General features: G+C 37.2%; 2 protein-coding genes across 2 annotated transcripts; both read right to left on the reverse strand.

Annotated features, from left to right (window-relative positions):
- Window positions 1-678: 678 nt before the first annotated feature.
- Window positions 679-6584, reverse strand: si:dkey-111f13.5 (protein Hook homolog 2). Its single transcript, XM_026216564.1, has 6 exons — window positions 5035-6584; window positions 3703-3890; window positions 2814-3059; window positions 1721-1848; window positions 1399-1468; window positions 679-1043 (listed from the first exon to the last, which is right to left on the reverse strand). Exons 1-6 carry the CDS (start codon window positions 5114-5116, stop codon window positions 903-905), a joined length of 855 nt encoding a protein of 284 aa, XP_026072349.1. The 5' UTR covers window positions 5117-6584; the 3' UTR covers window positions 679-902.
- Window positions 6585-6716: 132 nt separating this feature from the next.
- LOC113052188 (telomerase Cajal body protein 1-like) lies at window positions 6717-19435 on the reverse strand. The gene is made up of 11 exons (XM_026216563.1): window positions 19218-19435; window positions 16594-16873; window positions 15431-15608; window positions 15214-15309; window positions 15000-15108; window positions 14619-14707; window positions 10773-10996; window positions 9538-9749; window positions 9285-9388; window positions 9050-9193; window positions 6717-8141 (listed from the first exon to the last, which is right to left on the reverse strand). Exons 2-11 carry the CDS (start codon window positions 16838-16840, stop codon window positions 7922-7924), a joined length of 1623 nt encoding a protein of 540 aa, XP_026072348.1. The 5' UTR covers window positions 16841-16873; window positions 19218-19435; the 3' UTR covers window positions 6717-7921.
- Window positions 19436-20151: the final 716 nt, after the last annotated feature.

Consider the following 20151-nt stretch of genomic DNA (forward strand, 5'->3'; position numbering starts at 1 on the left):
ACAACTACAATTAAGAAGTGTATTATGGACTTAAGTGCTGCTGATGGGACCCAAGGAGTTAAACCTTGCCTACACTGACACCCAGCGGTGAAGTATCTCTTTACAGACAGCACGCTGCAAATCTCGACGCCCTTTTGGACAGCCATATCAATTTTATATACTATATTAATGTAATTGTATGTTAGAAACGATTAATCCATTAATTTTATCCATCCATCCATTCATGTCACATTTCTTTTAAATGTTACTGTCTTAATTCATCAAAAGATTTCGAATGGCATTTAAAAAAAATGTATTTAAAGCAGAGTAGTTACTAAATATCTCGTTTTTTTAACGACTAGCAAACGTCTAGTAAACGAGGTAATTTTATTTTAAAAAATTATTGAGGCTTGTAGCAACAGCCCCAATATATAAATATTTGGATCAGTGAGTAACATTACACACAATGCATGTTAATGTAATTAAAATATGACAACATTAACAATATGTAAGCTGCTCCAGGAAAATATTACATATTTAATATGTTTTTGTTCATCAGTAGTGTCAATCACTACACTATAATTTAAAATAAGACTAATGGGGTTTTAAATATGCTGAAGTATTTATGAAAATGTGATCTGATAAACCAATTAGTTCAATATAGTCTTACTACAAGATTTTATCTTGCAACACTGCAAAAATGTGCAATTTATTTATTATGAAAGAGTTGACATGTTTCATTACTAAAAAAATACTTTGTTAAGATAAATGTATTAATGAAAGTATATTTTAGATGCCACAATCTTTTAACATTTATACGTTTCAAATGGTTTTAGACAAAGTACAGCGTGTAGTGTAGGACACTGCTTTGACTGCTGCTATGACATGTCATACTCAGACAGTGTACACACTGCCATCACAAATTAGGAGGTGATCTCATCAGTCTGTGTCGCGGTGTCCATGAGACCTGGCTCTCTCCCCAGTCTGCGCAGCTTTAAGAGGTAATCAGAGTGGAGCGAGGAATCAGTCAGGTCCACAAACCGCTTGTAGCTGGCCTGCACCTTCTGAAAGACAGAAAGAGAGAAGGAAGCACACAAACATGCTGATTCAGTTTTAGTTCAACAGGTGCAATTAGTAAGACAGGTGGATCATCATAATGACCAAAGATGGAAACGTCCTCAAGCAAAGAGTCAAATGTCAATACTGTTATCTATTAAGACAAGGAGGAACACAGACTCATGGGGAGAAACAAACTAAGCTTAATAAGAACCAAATGTCGGAGGACTGTGCTGGCATGAGAAAAGAGAGAGTTCTGTTATTCCGTCATTTTGTTGCAGGGTGTTGCAGATGCTGGATTTGAGCGGGTCCCTTTTTTAAAGCAGTTCATTTATTCACGATGACCTCATTACAAGGGCTGACCTTAAACTCTGCTTCGTACTGAATGCGCTCCCTGCAGGCCTGCTCCAGACTGTCCTGCAGCTGCTGTATCCTGGAACACACACGCAACGTCATGCACGACTTTGAAACATTATTAACAAACAAAGAAAGAAATTCGTGGAGCAACGGTGCTGATGACGACAACAAAATCTATAGGATTCTGGTAGAAAAGGGAGAAGGTAGAGGGATACAAAGAGAGAAAAAGTATGAAATTTACAAAAGGCCGTGAAGGAGAAAGAGAATAGCTGAGATGCATCACAACATGAAGCTGGGGTGCGCAGGAGAGTTTCATGTGTATTTTTACCAGTTTTGTAGCTTAGATATCTTCTCTTCATGTCTGTCCTGTAGGGCCTGTTTCTCTCTTTCTGCCTCCATGTCACACTCCTCACGAATACTTTTCTCAGCCTCCTGCACACACCTCCTCACACACTCCTGACACAGGCAGAGGAAGGAAATGAGCGAGGTGAATGACTCACAACTCTACTTGATTCTGATTGCTTAGGTTTTAAACTTTTCATATGTTGTTTCTTCACCTATTTGCGTAGTTGATGTATTAGTTAAAACAAATCAGTAGTCGCCTAACTGTTAATTATTATTCATTGTGTTGTGTCTGATTTGCATACAACAGAACCGGGTGCAAATTTTCACTATGGCCCACGCATAATGTTATTCATTATTTACGGTTTCATTGGAATTAAATCAAATATGCTACTTTATTTTGTATGGTGTATGACTTATAGTTTATCATGTCACATAATTTAGTTGATTATTTTTTGCACTTATTCTTACCTGGCAAACCAGCTCGTGGAAGCCCATGCATACATTTCTTCATGTGATTTTTGAGGGGATGGAAAATCAATGAATGAAACAAAATATTGTCTTCTCAATTCTCAGCCATACAAGCCAAGTCAGTGAAATGATCTGTGATAACTATTAAGTTCGACCCAACTCTTCGCGAATGCGGCATTATTTTGCGGGCACAAACATGCTTGCAGACCGCCAGCAAAACGGCCTACATTTGGCTGCTTTCCTCATCAAAATCAACGTCAAATTCAGTTTTAATACTAATACATTATTGTTAGTGTTCATCTTGTTGTTGTTGTTTGAAGAATTCCCGATTTATTATTTAAGGGTAAGTGGAATAATGTATAGCTGCCAGTCCTTATTGCTAATTAGATCAACTGATTATACATTATCCAGCAATTATTTTCTGTATCTTATATTTATATTACCATCAGTTGGTCACACCAGTTGGTCTCAGAAAACTGTTGGCGAGTGAAAATCAGGCCTAAAATCATGTAAGGGATACCCGGCATGAGAGAACCACCTTAAGGACGGTCACCCCAATGTAGGTTTATCTGATTTACCTACTGTATTGTGTGAAGCAAGCATCCCACCTGTGTCTCTTCTCGTACAGTGTGTATTATTTTCTCCCTGGTCTCCTCTGCTTCTTTGTGCAGCTGGTCTTCCAGCTTCCTGCAGGCCTCCCCTACGGCTTGGACCTTGTCTTCCTCCATCTGAGCCCTCAGGCCTTCAAATTGAGCTCGGAACTGGGCCTGCAGCTCGACCTGGAGCTCTCGCCTCATTTCAGCCTCCAGCCTGTCCCTGGCTTGCAGGGCCTCTTGAAACCAGGCCTGCAGACTCTGGGAAAGAAGTGATGGACAACAGAGGAAAAGGGATTAAAGTGGATGGGGAGGACAGAGGAGAATGAATTGAAAAAGGGAGAGAAGTAGAGGAGATGAAGATGTTGGGGTGAAACCGGAAAGTGGGAGATGGAGAGGTAGAGAGAACACAAGGAGACAGAGGGCGTTAGGGAGGGAGAGAAAGAAAAGGATGGATCAGCAGTGTTGGCAGTGCAACTGTACTGGGCTTTTGAAGAGGAGAATCATCTCTGAGTTTGGCTGTTGCTTGCTTTCCTTGGAGAGCAATTACACAAGCAATTACATCCCATTACAAAAGCTCTTCTCATTTCTCTGACACAATGGCAAAGCTTTGACTGATACTGGCATTGGAGTAGTAACCGGATCATTCATAAAATCTGACACTCGGACGCAACAAGGAGAGAAGTTGAGGATTATGCTGCTGGACACGATTAAAGAAGTTGAATAAGAAGCTGACTCTTTTTATCAGAAAGTTTTAATCAAGTCCTAATAAAATCTCTCCGAACTGCTCCCCTGGAGACTGAAATATGGATTTTTGAATTCCAGGCAACAGGGTGTTACAGTCTAATGTGTCTGTATTAATTACTTTTTCAACATGGTTCACTTAAGGATTGCAAATATTCACCTCCTCTTGGAGTTTAAGGGCAGCATGTTTCTCCTTCTGCGCCAGCTGCTTAAATTCCTCCATGGCGGAGACATCAGGCTGCTCTCGTTCAGTAGCAGGCCGTGGATTGACCAAGCTCGGAGCCAGTTTTAGGTGGTCATCTGTTCTAACACGGGAAGATGACCATGGACATAACTGTTCTCCTAGTTCTGAAAGAAGTGGATTTGGCATGGGAGTCAGTGGTTGATGCAGGTGGCAACTGATCACAATCATAAAAATTACATGTGGCTGTTAAATATTATATGTTATAATGAAAGCTCGTATGCATGTCACATGAGGAAATGTCTCAGATGCACATAGGAAAGAAAAAACATAAATGTTATCTCTAATATCTCACTCGTTTATCTTGGACACTGACAAGATTTAATGGAGAGCAAATGAAAACTTTGGTGTAAGTCTTTCCACATGTTCCTCCTGTGGACAAAGACCCACTTCTAGACCCCTCCTTCTAGAGTTTCAGAAAGAAAAGTTTCAGACTGTGCTCAGATTTTCCAAGTTACCGAAGTCAGCAATCTAATGAGATTTTTCCAAATATTTCTCATCAAGTTCTTACAAGACTAAAGAATGTTAGAATTTCTGTCCACATTCATTTACAGTGCAGTTCTATTCACGCAATGACAAAAACTGTACTATTTGTGTATACTTTTAATTTAAGGAATTTTAGAAGAAAAATTACTTACATACTTACAAGTCACAATTAATACATAAAAGAAACTAAACCAAAGCTGTATTATAAGGACAGTTCACCCAGAAATAAAGTGTCACTTCATTCCAAACCTGCAGGATTTTCTTTCTTTCATGAAATATTAAAGAACATATGTTTTTGAAAAAAAAAATTCCATTCACACAATGAAAGTCAATTGTCCACTTTTGTTTTGCTGTTTAACAACAAAGTCATCCAAGTTGAGGCTCAATAGAATTCAATTTTTTGGCAGAAATATTCCTTTAAGACTTTGAGTAAAATGTCTTTTTGAGTTATAAAAGAGCAGCTTCTAAGCAAGTAGGCTTTCCTTTGGGTGAATATATATATTTTTTGACCCTCTATTTGTACATTTCTCTATATGTGAGACAAAAGTCCAGCAGACATTGCGGTAGTAAATGCCAGAGTCATTAGGCTGGATGTAGGGAGGTTGATTGCACTGTGCTTTGCTCTAGTTGTCCAAGGCAGAGAATGTGCTGCCCTTCGGAAAGAATTCAGGTTACACTACTGGAAGAGATCCTAGATGCGATCTGGTTCGAACTAATGTCGGCTTGAAGAGACATGTGTTTGTGTAGTATTAAGGCTACACTCACCCAGAATGTGTGTGTGGAGCACTCTCTGTGTGCTTAGAGTCGTCCTGTTCACCATCTTCTCGAGAGATCTTGTGTCCCACATTTTGCCTTCACAAACACTGCACCTTGGTCTACACAGAAGCACCAGAGTTCTTAAAAACTCACTATTTCCTGCCCTCCACCACGTCTCGTTTTCTTTTGGGATTTGTCTTTTCTCTCAGCCTGTGACTAGCTGATGGTCGCTTGGCAACATGGACAACAAAACAACAGACTGTGCTGCTTAGCATTCAAGAATGATTTGATCCAAGAGATTTGAGACAAGATGCCTGCCAGCGTGTGTGTGTATGGGTGTGTGTTTGATTGTGTGGAAGTGTTTTATGAGCAGCCTCCCACTGCGCTAGTCATTTGAGATGTTTTGCTTCAGGGTTCATGCTCATTTGTGGGTCACATTTTGTGCAATCTAAAGAGCCCAAAATGGAATATAATGGCCAAAAAGGAAGCTCACAGATATTTTGAAGCCATAACATATAAGAAGATGTGACAGAAATACTTTGAAACACTAAATCAAATAAAAAAATCAATCCAAAAGCTAAACATCCATTAAAACAAACATTATTTTTAATAGTAATATATTAAAATAAAATGAAACTAGTTTGAATTTTCCTAAAAACAATATAACTGTTGCTTGCCCATGCAAAAGTTTCTGCCATGAGCCATGATGCTATCTGTCCCTACGGGAAATGCCCACTGGAGTGCCACAGGGCTCTGTACTTTGCACTTTAATTTTCCATTTAAATAAAATCAGTTATCGTCACCTCTAAAAACTAGGCATCCTCATGAATCACTGCATTTCTGATAAGTATTCATGTCTGGATGAATGCTCATCATGTTAAGCTGAATTTAAATATAAAATTAAAAAAAAGAAGCCCTGTAGGAACAAGCTTTGCCAAGATCTCATTGTTCTCAGTTCTTTTCACCCACACATAAAGCAAAGAACCACACATCACACTCAACACTCAACAACTGCCTGTCACTGCACCCACATACAAGTGACATTTATGCTGTATACAATACAGTTTCAAAGCTGCTTCAAAGTAATAAACCGCAAAATAACAGACACACATTTCTTTAAATATGAGAGAAATTCTGCAGAGCAGCTGTAAAAATAAAGACAAGTATCATTATGGATTGCAAGTCACTTCAGTTCAAAAGCTGTCAATGTTGCAAAATCAATCCATTATGAAACAAATTTGATTCTTCTGTAAAGAGCTGGCTTATACATGGCTAACCATAAACATCAGATTCGTCCAACAAAACATCCGCCATGCCACCTGGGACCATGTCGCACCTTAACTTTGTCTTCAGATGCAGACTCTTGGAGCTGAAGCACTTTTTGTAAGTTGATATCTGCATAGTTTTAAATGGTTTTTAGTATGGTGCAATACAAAGCTCTTAAGAAAATACCTAAAAAATGCTTAAGGATTTGCACCATGGAACATCCTTACAAAATTCTTAGAACTTTCAAAAACTTTCTCACATATTTTCTTAAGACAACTTCTGTGAATCAGGCCCATGATTGCTTTGAAAATCTACATATAATTAATGTATCCAGGACAAATACAAGTAGTTACACACCTAAGCATGAGCAATAGTAATAGTGATTACTATTGGCTTTGCAAACACCATTAATTACAGAAACAGAATTACAGTTTTAATGTAAACATGTTTATTAATATTTTCAGCCACAGTGATCTACCTGTTGTAAATAGTTCCTCCAAATAGAAAGAACCACAAGCAAATTTGAATGATGTGGCTTACAATCCAGAGAAACTGTACAAAAAAGATCTGTATTATGTATTTGTACAAACAACTGAAGCTTTCAGCAGTGAATGTAATATGATATTCAGCAGTCTGACTAGAGCATGTTTGGCAAGCCTGAAACATTCAAACCCACTGCTTTAAAGAGTAAATTACAGGCACAAAGCGCGCGCGCACACACACACACAAATTAAAGCTGTAAAAAGTGCACATTTGTAAAAACGTACACCATTGTATCAAGATTACAGCTAAAATAGAATATGTAAAGGCTCTCTCTCTCTCTCAGACACATCCACAAACAAACATAAACACAGGTTATTATAAAAAAGAATGTGCAGCCTCAGCTAAAGCAATTAGGTCCATTGAAAGACAGGAAACCAACTACATTCACACACAATAAAGCAGATTACTGGCTTACAAAAATATATTCACAGTTGCCCACTGCAGCTCTATGGCACATTTAACATAAGATAAACCGTCTCAGTCCATCACACATAGCCTTCCCATAGACAAAAATGGATTAAACCTGCTCCTGAAATAACTGCACCATGTTCACTGACAGTCCTCAAAGTAAATCCCAGACAAGACTCAAAGTGTTTATTGAAAACCATCTTTACATGGTGAAAGAAAAACAAACCAATGCAACTTGGAAAATAGGCTGCACTGCTATTTCGGAAACCTGAGAGGCATCACACTCCAGCAAAGACAGAGCATCCTGAAAGCTTTGCTGGTAAACAACCTAAACATCATTTTGGGGCCTGTCCAAACAAAATGACTGAGTCTATGAATGAATTATTCATATTCCAGATCAGTGTTCCAGGTGATCTGAATTGTAATATGCTGTCAGAAAGGGTTTAAATTCAATGGCTTTTGGAGGACTTCAGTCTAGACTTTCTAGACATTCATGGAAAGAGGTTTACAAACCCAGCAACATGCCCCCCCCCCCCCTTTTTTTGCCAAAAAATTTGGGATTTAAAAAGGGACTATTCTACAGTTAAAATTGATACTACCCTTCACCTAAACGAACAGTATTACAGGTTTGGCAGTATATTATGGGTCGTCATCACTACAGTTTTACAAATTAAAAGTTCTAGCTCTTAATAACTTCTGACTCCTCCTCCTGCCCCCTCTCATTGGTTGAGCCCAATGGGCCGGCCCACCACAGCACCAGAGCATTGTCCTGTCGTACGCCATTGGATGACATCACATTCCCCTCGTCTGAATCGGACTCTGAGTCCTCGCTGTCAGACGGCCAACAGAACTTACGTTGACCACTGGATGAGGCCACCAATGGCATGAAAGGGTGCACACTGTTGAAATGAGAGAGTAAGAAAAGGAAGCAAGTAAAATGAGCAATATTTACTTATTGGCATTCATCTATTTTGCAGATGTTTACATTTCAGTTGTGTTACAGGTGCGATGCCATCACCTGCAACCTCTGGCAAACATATTAAACATAGCCCTATTGACAGTATCTGAGTCATCCTTCAAGTAGGGGCACATCTTAAAAAAAGGCAATTATTATTTTATGTAATATGTACATGTTCATTTAAAACACAAATTGGATTTACACTAGCGTTCAAACATTTGGTGTCAGTACGATTTTTCTTTTTTGAAATAAATGCTTTTAGTCAGCAAAGATGCATTTAATTGATCAAAAGTATCAAAGACTGTTACAGAAGAGATCAAGCAAATGTTCTTCTTTTTAAACTTTCCACTCCAAATCACAAAATATTAATATTTTTCAATACTGAAAATAATAAGAATATCATTACAATTTCTAAAGGATCATGTGACACTGAAGATTGGAGTAAAGGAGAACATTTAATTTAAACCGTAATAATATTTGACCAAATTAATGCAGCCACGGTGAAAAAAAAACTTACTGACCTCAATTTTGTTTCTCCAAAACAATGCATTGATACAACATAAACTGATAATATGATTTTTAAGTAGATATTACAAATGATAATTTCCATAATTTTAATAAGCATATTTCAGAAGACACAAAAGGCTGGATAGGGGACAAACCCAAGAGAAATGCTGCTGCAAACAACCTTTCAGTACTCCTTTAATTAGGAAAATGAGTTAAAGAGCTATAATAAAAGGTGATTATTGATAAAAGCCATGATTTTAAAGAGTTCATGACATTTACATTTTATAAATCACTTTAAGTTTTTATATTTCCAACATTTTATTTAAATTATACTAATTATACCTGATGCCATTAGCACAATCGGTGTGTGCCTGAAACTGTAGCAGTGGCGGTAGTGGCTCCTCATTCCCATCAGGTGGCGCTGTGAGGGTGTCCCACACTGACACCACACCATCTGTGTCCCCACTCAGAAGATATCGGCCAGATCTATTTCAGACCCACAAATATCAACATAAGCAAAACATAAATGGGTCTAAAACACTGTTGTATTTAATAAAACTGTGTATCTTTATCTTACTGGTCCAGGTCAAAGTAGATCCGCTGGTTTGTGCCGACGTTCCTGTGCATGGAGAACAGAACTTGTCCCGGATCTCTGAGGTCCCAGCACAGGATCTCTGAATCCTGAAAGCAGGAATGTATTACATTAGCTAGAGAATCCAAGACTTGCAACATATAACAGTGTTTTCTAATTGGTGGATGTATCTGTCATAGTGAACTAGGCAAAGTAAACCTGTGAGGTACAGAAGTACAGTACATATGAGCCCCCTGACCTTGCGACCACCCGTGTACATGTGATAGCCGTTGGGTGAGAACAGCAGGTGTGTAAGGCCTCCGCGGTGTCGAGCGGGCAGCAGAGTCAGCAGAGAACCGTCCTCACAGGAGTAAAGGCCGGCCGAACGAGAGTATGACCCACAGGCGTACATGGAGTGGCACGAACTGAAGGCAATACAGGAGATAATGCCTGTCTGACCCTGTTTCTTGTCTTAAAAGGAGAATGAGGAGGTGTAAAATGAAAGGAAGTAAAACAGGAACAAAAGTTAATTGTAATTAGTTTGGTTTCATATTAAAAATCCATGAAGAATCACTGAATAATGAGAAACTACGGAGCCAAGTGTCCAGACGAGGAAGAAGCTGACTTTAAGAAGTCAAACAACACAACTTTAAACATTGATAGAGTTCAACTGATGTGCGATCACAGGTGTTCAAAAGTTTGAAGATTCTTTCATGTTTTTGAAAGAAGTCTCATTTTCACCAAACCTGCATTTATTTGATAGCATGTTTTTTTTTAAACATAAATATTGTAAGATATTATTACAATTTAAAATAGCAGTTTTCTATTTTAATATATTTCAAAATGTCGTTTATTCCTGTGATGCAAATCTGAATTTTCAGCATTATGCATGTATATCAGCTGCTTCATGACTACATGTTATGTGGCTCATCCAATGAGAACATAAAGATGAAACTATATTACCCATTTTACAATATAAGTTTGTGTTTTTTTTTCTCTTTTACATATTTTGAAGGTTTTTATCCAATCCAGTCAGATATTTTATGAAAAAGAAAATGTCTCTTCATTTGCATTATGATTAAAAACTGAACATGATATAATATAATATAATGTAATGCAATAGGCAGCATCTTTCAACCTTTCATCAGTCTGAACAAAGATCTTTAATGTCACATCCAGACCAATAATTACAATAACAGTCTTGAAACACAATGAATTACTCAGTCACTGCAAACATCCTAAGATAATTATATCCAGAGCTACTGTCTAGATCAGAGCCACGCATGCCATGCTAGCTTAATCAAGCCAAATATGTGTTTCCCGCCATGAATGTGTTTGGAACGAATCCACCCAAGCAAACAAAAAGAAATGAAATAGGATTACAGGCATTCCTCACCTATGCCAGCCAGCCGTCTTAATGACCCCGGTTAAGAACCATTTGAAGAGCAAGCGTGATTAATAAAGCGGTTATTCCTCTACAAGAGGGACCCTCACCCGTGGTGGGCCTCTGCTCGCAGTCTCTCCCAGGACAGTCGGTGTGGAAGACCCTGACTATTTTGTCAAAGCCGCAGTAGAGCTGAGAGCCGTCAGGAGAGAAACACAGCGAATGGGCCGCTGTCAGCTCATCCAGATGGTTGTAGGGCCGAAAAGACGCTCGGAGGTCCCCGTAAAACGCATCCCATATGTGGACAGGGTTGTCCCGGCTACTGCTGGCAATGCTGAAGGGGAAAGAAAAGAATGAAGGAAACTGGAATATATTGCAAAATCGTAAAACTTCACCCACCCCACCAAAAAATCTATTGTTTTAGGACAAACAAGAGATTGCAACATCAGACCTGACAGTCAGACTGGCTTTCTTTCAAACTCGCAACACAAAAGACCCATTCACAACAGATAATCTAACAAATGAAGAGCTAAACCATTTGAAATGAAAGACGGCGTCATCTGCTAGATAAAAGAATAAGGCATACGAGTATGTGGTTTATAAACCATCTGATCGGTTTGGCACGGAACAAAATGCAAGTTCTCATACGAATACCTGAGATCATGCAAAGTTTAAATACTCTCATGAACATACTGTGGATGCTATGATTTTACAGAAACACTGATAAATTACAGTGATGGTTTTTCACCAAATTTGCAGCTTGTTTTGAAAGTAACTTCTGTGTGCTGTGCTTTAGGTCACAACATTATCGACAACAGACCTCTTGTGTCTATATTTTGCTAATGTGACCACACATTTAAGGAAGAATAAGTCCATTCATATTCCCGATCGTAGGGATTCCTGTTGAAATGACTAGATTTTTTATTAAATGGATATTTATTAAATGATCTCTGCTTGTGTTTCACAGTTCAAAATCAAATGCATTTGGAATGACAAGAGGGTGTGTAAATGATGTCTGAACTTCTATTTTTGGGTGAACCATTCTCTTAAGTACAGATCTGATGTTCTGTCCCAACAGGAGGCCAACACAGTTTAAAAGTGTATAATGAGAAACCACCACATGCCTGGAGTCGAGATGGAGGAAGTAAATGACCTGAATACTAAGCATCTCCCCTGGAGGGAACAACCAATGATAAGTCAGAGATAATGATCAACCCCTACTGACATTCAAGCTGCTCTTCAGCCAATGACAGCAGTCAGAACATCACGCTACGAATGCCTGGAAGAGCTTTACACGAAAACTGCTGCGTTTCACGATGCTACAGTTATACCTGTAAACAATATCACTGCCACCAGGCAGAAGATGACACATTGTTACTGAGCACGTCTCATCTGACTGCCTTAACCTCATACTCTTCATCTTCATGAGTTCTTTATCAAGTTTACAGTTTCGTCCTTGACCCACAACTTGTCATTCCTTTCTTTTCTTTGTCATTTTCAATTGCTGCAGGGCAGTTGCTGTAATGCCAAACAACGTTTGATCAGAACTGATGCTGCGTGTGGGTGCCACAGTCAACGAGCCCTCGATAGTAACCTGCTGCAGCTATACGTGACGACACAAAAAACATAACCATCAAAGACAACATCATTAAACGAGAACTGAAGTGACAGAGGACTGGAGAGGAAGAACAGGAGACCACTTACATCCTCCCTAAACAATTCCAGCACTACTTTCAGTTTACTCTAACACACACACACACACACAACAGTGTTATATAAAGAGAGAGAGACAGGGCTGGGAAAAATAACACGTTAATCTCTGTGAAATTATTAATGCAGCATCAATTTTCACTTCCTGAAGTAGCTATGCTAATGTCTTTTTCCCCACAACCATTCTCTTGAGCAACAATAAACGATCACACTTGTATTAATTGTGAAAATTAAATGTGCAAAATAAATTAATGGCAAAAATTAACTGACAGCTTAAACAAAGAGCTGACAGAACACTGGGTTATACTGGGTTTGTGTGAATATTGTTTTAAGTTCACTTAAAAGTTATGAATTTATGTTCTGCTTATGTTAATGATAAATAAAACATCTGATAATTTGCAGTTTAGGCCTGATTTTCAATTACACTGTAATGTTGAATGCTATAAAGATTCAGTTCATTCACATTTTTATTATTAACAACATTAAGCAACATTTTTCCAGTCTTCTATTGTCCCGTTTTGGTGAGCCTGTGTGAATTGTATCCTCTGTTTCCTGTTTGTGTGGTCTTCTGCTGCTGTAGCCCATCTGCTTCAGGGTTCGATGTGTTGTGCGTTCAGAGATGCTCTTCTGCATACCTTGGTTGTTGAAGTGGTTATTTGAGTTACTGTTGCCTTTCGATCATTTCTAACCAGTCTGCCCTTTCTCCTCTGACCTCTGATATCAACGAGGCATTTTCATGTTTAAAGTCACTTAAATCCCCTTTCTGCCCCATTCTGATGCTCGGTTTGAACTTCAGCATGTCTTCTTCACCACATCTAGATGCCTAAATGCATCAAGTTGCTGCCATGTGATAGGCTGATTAGCAATTTGTGTTACCAAGCAACTGAAGTTCAGTTGTACCTAATAAAGTGGCTGGTGAGTGTGTGTGTGTGTGTGTGTGTGTGTGTGTGTGTGTGTATATATATATATATAAGATATTTCAGAGCCAGAACTAATTTTTTTTTTCACAGAAGGTACAGAAACAAGAAGGGAATGTGAGCAGACTCAAATACAAGCCTTGAAATTTTCATTCTGGGCTGAATCCAACAATCTCTGCCAGAGGAGGAGACAAGGCTCATCAGCACTGATCATAACAGAAGGGAAACAAAGCAATGCTGATCCAGAACAATAGCAGCTTAATTAAACAAAACACAATCTCTTTAAAGACATGCCATGTCTCTGGAAAGAATTAACTGGGTCACTTTCTAATGCAGACAATGGAGACTGTAAAAATGTGCGTGTGGACATCGGTGATTGAAACATGACCATTTGTGTTCTTTATCAGCAGCACTGCTGGACGGATAATGGCCTACAGTTTGTTCTGCTTTCTTTCTTGGCTGCTAGCTTTCAGAACATCTCTTGAGATAGAAAATGAGCACTAATAATGAGGCTTTCAGTCCACCCAGTAAACACAGTCCTTCACATTCCACACACAAACCACAGTGACAGTGATTCTCAAAAGAGCCGAATTAATGGAAAAGCCTGTTCTTAACGCTCTTAATTAACCCGAAGACAACAGACATTATAGAAAATATGAGAAAACTCTCATTTTAGAACTAACTCATTTTAGAACTAATTTTTTTAAATTAATTAAATCTTTTAGTAAGAAACAACGCACTAAATTGATGAAAAGAAAAAGTATAATAAAATAAGTTTATATTGTTACAAAAACATTCGACTTCAAATAAATTCAGCTCTTTTTAACTTTTTATTCATCAAAGAATCTTGACTAAAACATCCACAAAATGATATTATATTAGCACTGTACGATGATTTCAGAAGGATCATGTGACACTGAAGACCGGAGTAATGGCTGCGGAAAATTACACTTTAAAATATATATAAAAAAGTTAAATATAATAAAATATAGATAATAAAAATATAAAATTGTTATATTAAATTGTAATCATTTCACAACATTGCAGATTTCAAATCAGATAAATGCAGCCTTAATTCGCCTTTTAAGAACTTTTGAATGATTGAATATATATATATATATATATATATATATATATATATATATATATATATATATATATATACACACATACATACATATATACATATACACACACACACAAATATAAGTGTATGTGTGTATAAATCAAACACATATCACACACATATACATACATAAATATGACCTGTTTGATGCTTTTAACTGTTGATTTAGGAGAGCTTAAAATGGGACAGACAGGAAAACTTACAAACATGTGTCTGGGTCCATAGAAGTCATCTTGGGGAACCAGCAGTAGTCATAGATGGTGTCTCCTTCTGTCATCTTCAGCACTGGACTCTGAGAGCACACAAACAGAAGCAACACCATTATGGTCCCACATCCTGCTTCCAGCAAATCAGATTTATATGTGTATAAGCATATCAAGGGTTTGGAAGTAAAAAATGTATCCTTTCACTCCAGAATTTCAAAATGAAGAAGCCAACATTAAGTAAAATCCATATTAAAATTTTGTCACGAGACATTTATCATCTTGAACACTGGCCTAAAGTCATACAAAGGAAACTGATCTCAGCCTAGTATTTTCTACTTGTACAGATAAATGTGATAGGATATTCTAAAAGAGGCTGACCATCTCAGAGAGCATGTCCCAGTGGCTGCTGTACAGCTCAGGCGGGAGGTTATACACACGAAGAATGTTATCAGCGCTGTTTGAGACAATGCAGGAACCATCCGGAGCCCTGCAGAGAGACGTCATGAAGAGAGATAGATGGTGCATTAGCATCTCTGTGAAACAGTTTCTACTCTACAGCCATCAGAAACAGCTTGCTTTCATCAGCGATCACCATTTGCAGCCTCTGAGGTAATTCTCAGCGGTGTGGGTGTACTCGGCCCAGGAGCCCGTCAGCATCTGAGGGTTCTGGCTAAAGTCGAGGCTTGGACTGTGAACACAGCAAAGAGACAGCATACACTGACTGACTGAAAATATCCCTGTCCCGCTGTAACATATTCGTTCCCACCATATTTCCTTTCACGGCAAATTAAGAGGAGCGGTACACTTACTAGCACTGCGCAACAGAGTTGTCTTCTGAATTGTTCTTCTCAGGCTCATTTGCTCCGTCCTCTTCATCTAATCCATGCGTTTCGCTGTTCTCTGCTCCGTTTTGATGCCATTCCACGTCTCCTTCGACTTCCTCAGGTCCCACAGCCTGTCCTGATTCATCAGTCTGATGACAGGCAACTGACAGAAACAAATTAACATGGACAGCTTAGGTGACAAGTAAACTAAGACACTTAAGTGCTTGTATTTACAGAATTTAGAAAATTTTTTTATTTTTTGTGCATTTGAAATGGACTTTAAAGCAACACTATGTAAATTTTGGTACTCGCTCATTATATACATTATGCACATTTTGAACATAGAAAGAGTTACATAGTGTTGCTTTAAATTGGGAAGAGAGGAATATTGTCAGCAATAATTTTAAGGCAATAATCATCTCTATTTGTATAACATGGCAACATTTACTCACCTCATTCTAAACACACGACTTCCTTCTTCTATAGATAAGAAAATTAAGTATGTTGCTCTATGTAGCTTAATGGTCGCAACAATTAAAATAAATGGGAACTGTGGCTTTTAAGCTTCAAAAGTATCACGAAAAAATAAGAAAATGTATATTTTTGTGTCAAGAATCTGATGTCCAAATCTTAATTTATAGTATATAAATTTTTTACAAATTCAATTTAATAAACACGACATAAGCCAAATATTATTTTGTATGTTTGTACTAGGGCCAAAATACAATTTATTGAAGCACTATTCTCTACTTTAAAGTGTATTACTTGCTACTTTACTGTTACTTGACAGTTATACTGAACAAGTGAGCGACATTCAATGGCATGCACATGTGACAAACCATTAAAAAAAAAAGAACTCTGAACAGTATAATCACATTTCATTTCAGAGCCAAGAAAAATAACGTCATCCAAATTTATGGAAGGAACCAGCAGTTCACTCACAGAGAGCTGCTTAACTATAAAATTAGATGCATATGAAAGACTAAAGCACAAAATCCATGTAATTCTTCAAATATGGCAGCAAGAGTACCACATATGGAGTTTATATCACATATTAAGACATCAGAAGGGCATACTGACAGTGTGCCAAACAAGATGCTGTATATCAGACGTTAGAAAGTGCTTGTTAAAAAAAGACAAAGGCTCACCTTCCTCTAAAGTCCCAGCAACACCTTGGCTCTCACAGGTGTCCACTGAAGGCACCACAGGCGTCTGTATCATGTGTAAATCAAGACCTACATCTTCCTGCTCCAGTCGAGGCTGTTTTGCTGCTGGTGGTGCTTCCTCTTCTCCATCCACATCTCCCTGATGAGAAGCCTCATCATGAGGAGGTTCTCCATCAGCTTCTGCATCCTGTCCTGCACCACCATCACTGCTCTGAACTGCACCGGACATCCTGGTCACAGAGGTATCTATATGTTCAGTGGCCTGTGGAACATGCACAATTTATATCAGGTACAGATTATATACACTGGCAGTGATATACATAAGCATACACATTCAAAGTTATCTGATTACAATTTAAAAGAAGATATATACCGTATTTTCCGGACTATAAGTCGCACTTTTTTCCATAGTTTGGCTGGTACTGTGACTTATAATCAGTTGCGACTTATCAAAATTAATTTGACATGAACCGAGAGAAATTAACTAACAGAAAACATTACCATCTACAGCCGCGAGAGGGCGCTCTATGCTGCTCAGTGCTCCTGTAGCCTACACTAATCAGCATAGAGCGCCCTCTCGCGGCTGTAGACGGTAATGTTTTCTCTTGGTTCTTTGGTCTAAATCAGTGGTTTCCCAAACTGGGGTGCACGCACCCCTAGTGGTGCGCAGACTGACCACCGGGGGTGCGCGATAGAATGTTTGTAATGGTGGGGGAAAAGATTGTCTCTTTATTATTTTTACGTATTTAACTGAGGTAAACTTCACATGCGAAAGTTTTATTAAGAAATAAAATTACACATTCCAAGCTATAAATTACTCATGATTTAATTTCATTTTACAAACACATCTGTCACAATAGCCCCACACTGTTCATATTATGCGATAACTGATCATTCGTACATTTATTTTTCACTTACTACATTAATCAAAATGGACACCTGGTTAAAAACAGGCACTTTAAAGAAATCAAGGGAGAAATCTTTTGCATTTATAACAGATTTCTTTGTTTTCTAATTTAAAGTAAATATTTGTATTTAGTTATTGCAAATAAAAATGTGAAGTTTAAGCGGAATATTTATATTTAATTATTGCAGTTAAAAATGTAAAGTTTAACCAGAGTAAGGTGTTGGGGGGAGCTTGACAGGTGTCAAACTCTAGAAAGGGGTGCATGCTGCAAAAAGTTTGGGAACAACTGGTCTAAATAAATGCGACTTATATAAGTTTTTTTTCCCTGGTCATGACTTATTTTTGGACTGATGCGACTTATACTCCGGTGCGACTTATAGTCCGAAAAATACGGAAGTAGTTTTACAGTAATGTATATTATTTATATTACAAAAGAGTTAAAACAGTGACATTGCGTATAATAAAAGGAAACTCATTTATGAAGCCCATGAATTCCAACTGAAATAACAGTTTCTGCTATATGCATATCAAAGTTTCAAAAGAAACTAGGAAGAAAATACTACGTTAGGAATCCTTTCCCTTTTGAAATCAAAGTACTTTATCGTTTCTAAATTATAACGAGGCAGGAACTTCTCAGAATTTTCTTTTACTGTTTTAGAATACATATAATCAGGTTTACAAAAATACTTAGGCCTAATATATATATATATATATATATATATATATATATATATATGTATATTATATATATATATATATATATATACTGTATATATATATATATATATATATATATATATATATATATATATATATATATATATATATATACTGTATATATATATATATATTTTTTTTTTTTTACTGCCAAAATGCATTTAATATGAACAATATACATGCATTGTTGACTCCAAGTTTAAATAAGTAAACAACTTATGTATTAATAATGCATCATTTCACATACAACCTATACAAGAAAAAAAATGTTTACCTCCAAAACCACAACTGCTAAATTATAATTACAATTGGTACTGTCCTGATAATTCTAATAGACATGTTCTTATATATGCTAAAAACACATCTCTTCCATCTTTATTTCAGCCTTTAGCTCGATCAGTCTATTTTAATTTTATTCTTTAAAAAACACCCCCCTTTTAGACTTGCACTGTATTTATTAACTACCATCTTGTTTTCTTAAAAAATAAACTAACAATAGCTTCTCTAATCTTTTTGTATTCTATTTGTTTTCTTTTTTATTTATTAAACAATTAACAAAAGCAAAAAAGGCATTAACACTAACCTGCTCTATTCTTTTCCTATTCTATCCTTTTATTTATTTTTTCGTTTTATTTTTATTGTATGATTAAAAAAAAAAAAAACTTGCTACCTGTACTGCATTAAGCTAACTGAGACTTGTCATAGCACTGGCATATTATTGCTCTTTTGTTGATTTTGATTGCCTCCATTGAACTCAAATGTGAGTCGCTTTGGAATGCGTCTGCTCAATAACCAAACGTATATAAATTTATGAAACGTATGTGTGTGTGTGTGTGTGTGTGTGGTGTATAAGTTGTCAGGTCTTCAGGGTTGTGTTCTTAAAATTACGAATATTTTCCAGTGTACAACAGCAATAGAACTCGTACAGCAAAAAAAAAAAAAGGAAAAAAAACACACACACACACAAAAAAGACCACTCTACCTGTTGTTTCTTTGATTCGTATCAGTCGTGTTGTGCTCTTACAAATCAGACAAAATTCCTCAGTGTATGTGTTTTGCTAAGTTCAGAAGACAATGTCGGAGCATCTCAACTACAAACGCATTGCGATGAAACCATGGACTGTATGAAACCTACAATACACACAGGAACTCATGCGTCGTGTTTATAAGCACAGAGCGCCGCCATGCCTGCTTTGCCAGGTCACCTGACTCTCGCGATATTTGCGAGATAATCTCAGGAAAGATTTCAGGAACGTAGTTTATATAAATTCTCATTGATTAATGATTAACCATATTGACATCAAATAATTGTGTGCCACCCGCATTGCAGCATCTTGTTAATGGTATAAAACTTATTATTTACTTATACTTGATTATATATTCCGTTTTTGTCTATCATTGATTTTCACACATATTTGGACAATTGTAAATAATTACGTTGTGTGAGTCTCTACCATTAAATCCTTACCATGTTTGTCCAGCATTTGGTTTCTGTACTTCATTTGGCTGATAAGTACTGATAACAAGTAGACAATCAAACCTTATTTATGACAATACCTTTGTACATACTTTATAAAATCTGTTTTAAAATGCATAACAGAAAATGTGACGAATGATAAACCATCAACACACTGTAGACAGTAAGTACTGCGAAGAAAGTTGAATGCATTTTTTAAAATTAAGATTTTATGCTTCTGACAAACATTTCTGATGATCATTTCTACATGTTCTTAGATGTGTAACATGATATGTCAAATCAGAGGACTCCACAAACTAGTGTGGCATCATTTTGTGCCTGTCACAGTTGTCTAAAATATTATTTGTGAAGGCGGATCCAATCCGAGGAACATAAGTTTAACAGAATAATTTAAAATGAAGTGAAAATATTCCTTTGGCCTGATATGAGAAGCAGCGTA

Source organism: Carassius auratus, chromosome 32, assembly GCF_003368295.1.
Source record: "Carassius auratus strain Wakin chromosome 32, ASM336829v1, whole genome shotgun sequence".
Taxonomy (NCBI): Eukaryota; Metazoa; Chordata; class Actinopteri; order Cypriniformes; family Cyprinidae; genus Carassius; species Carassius auratus.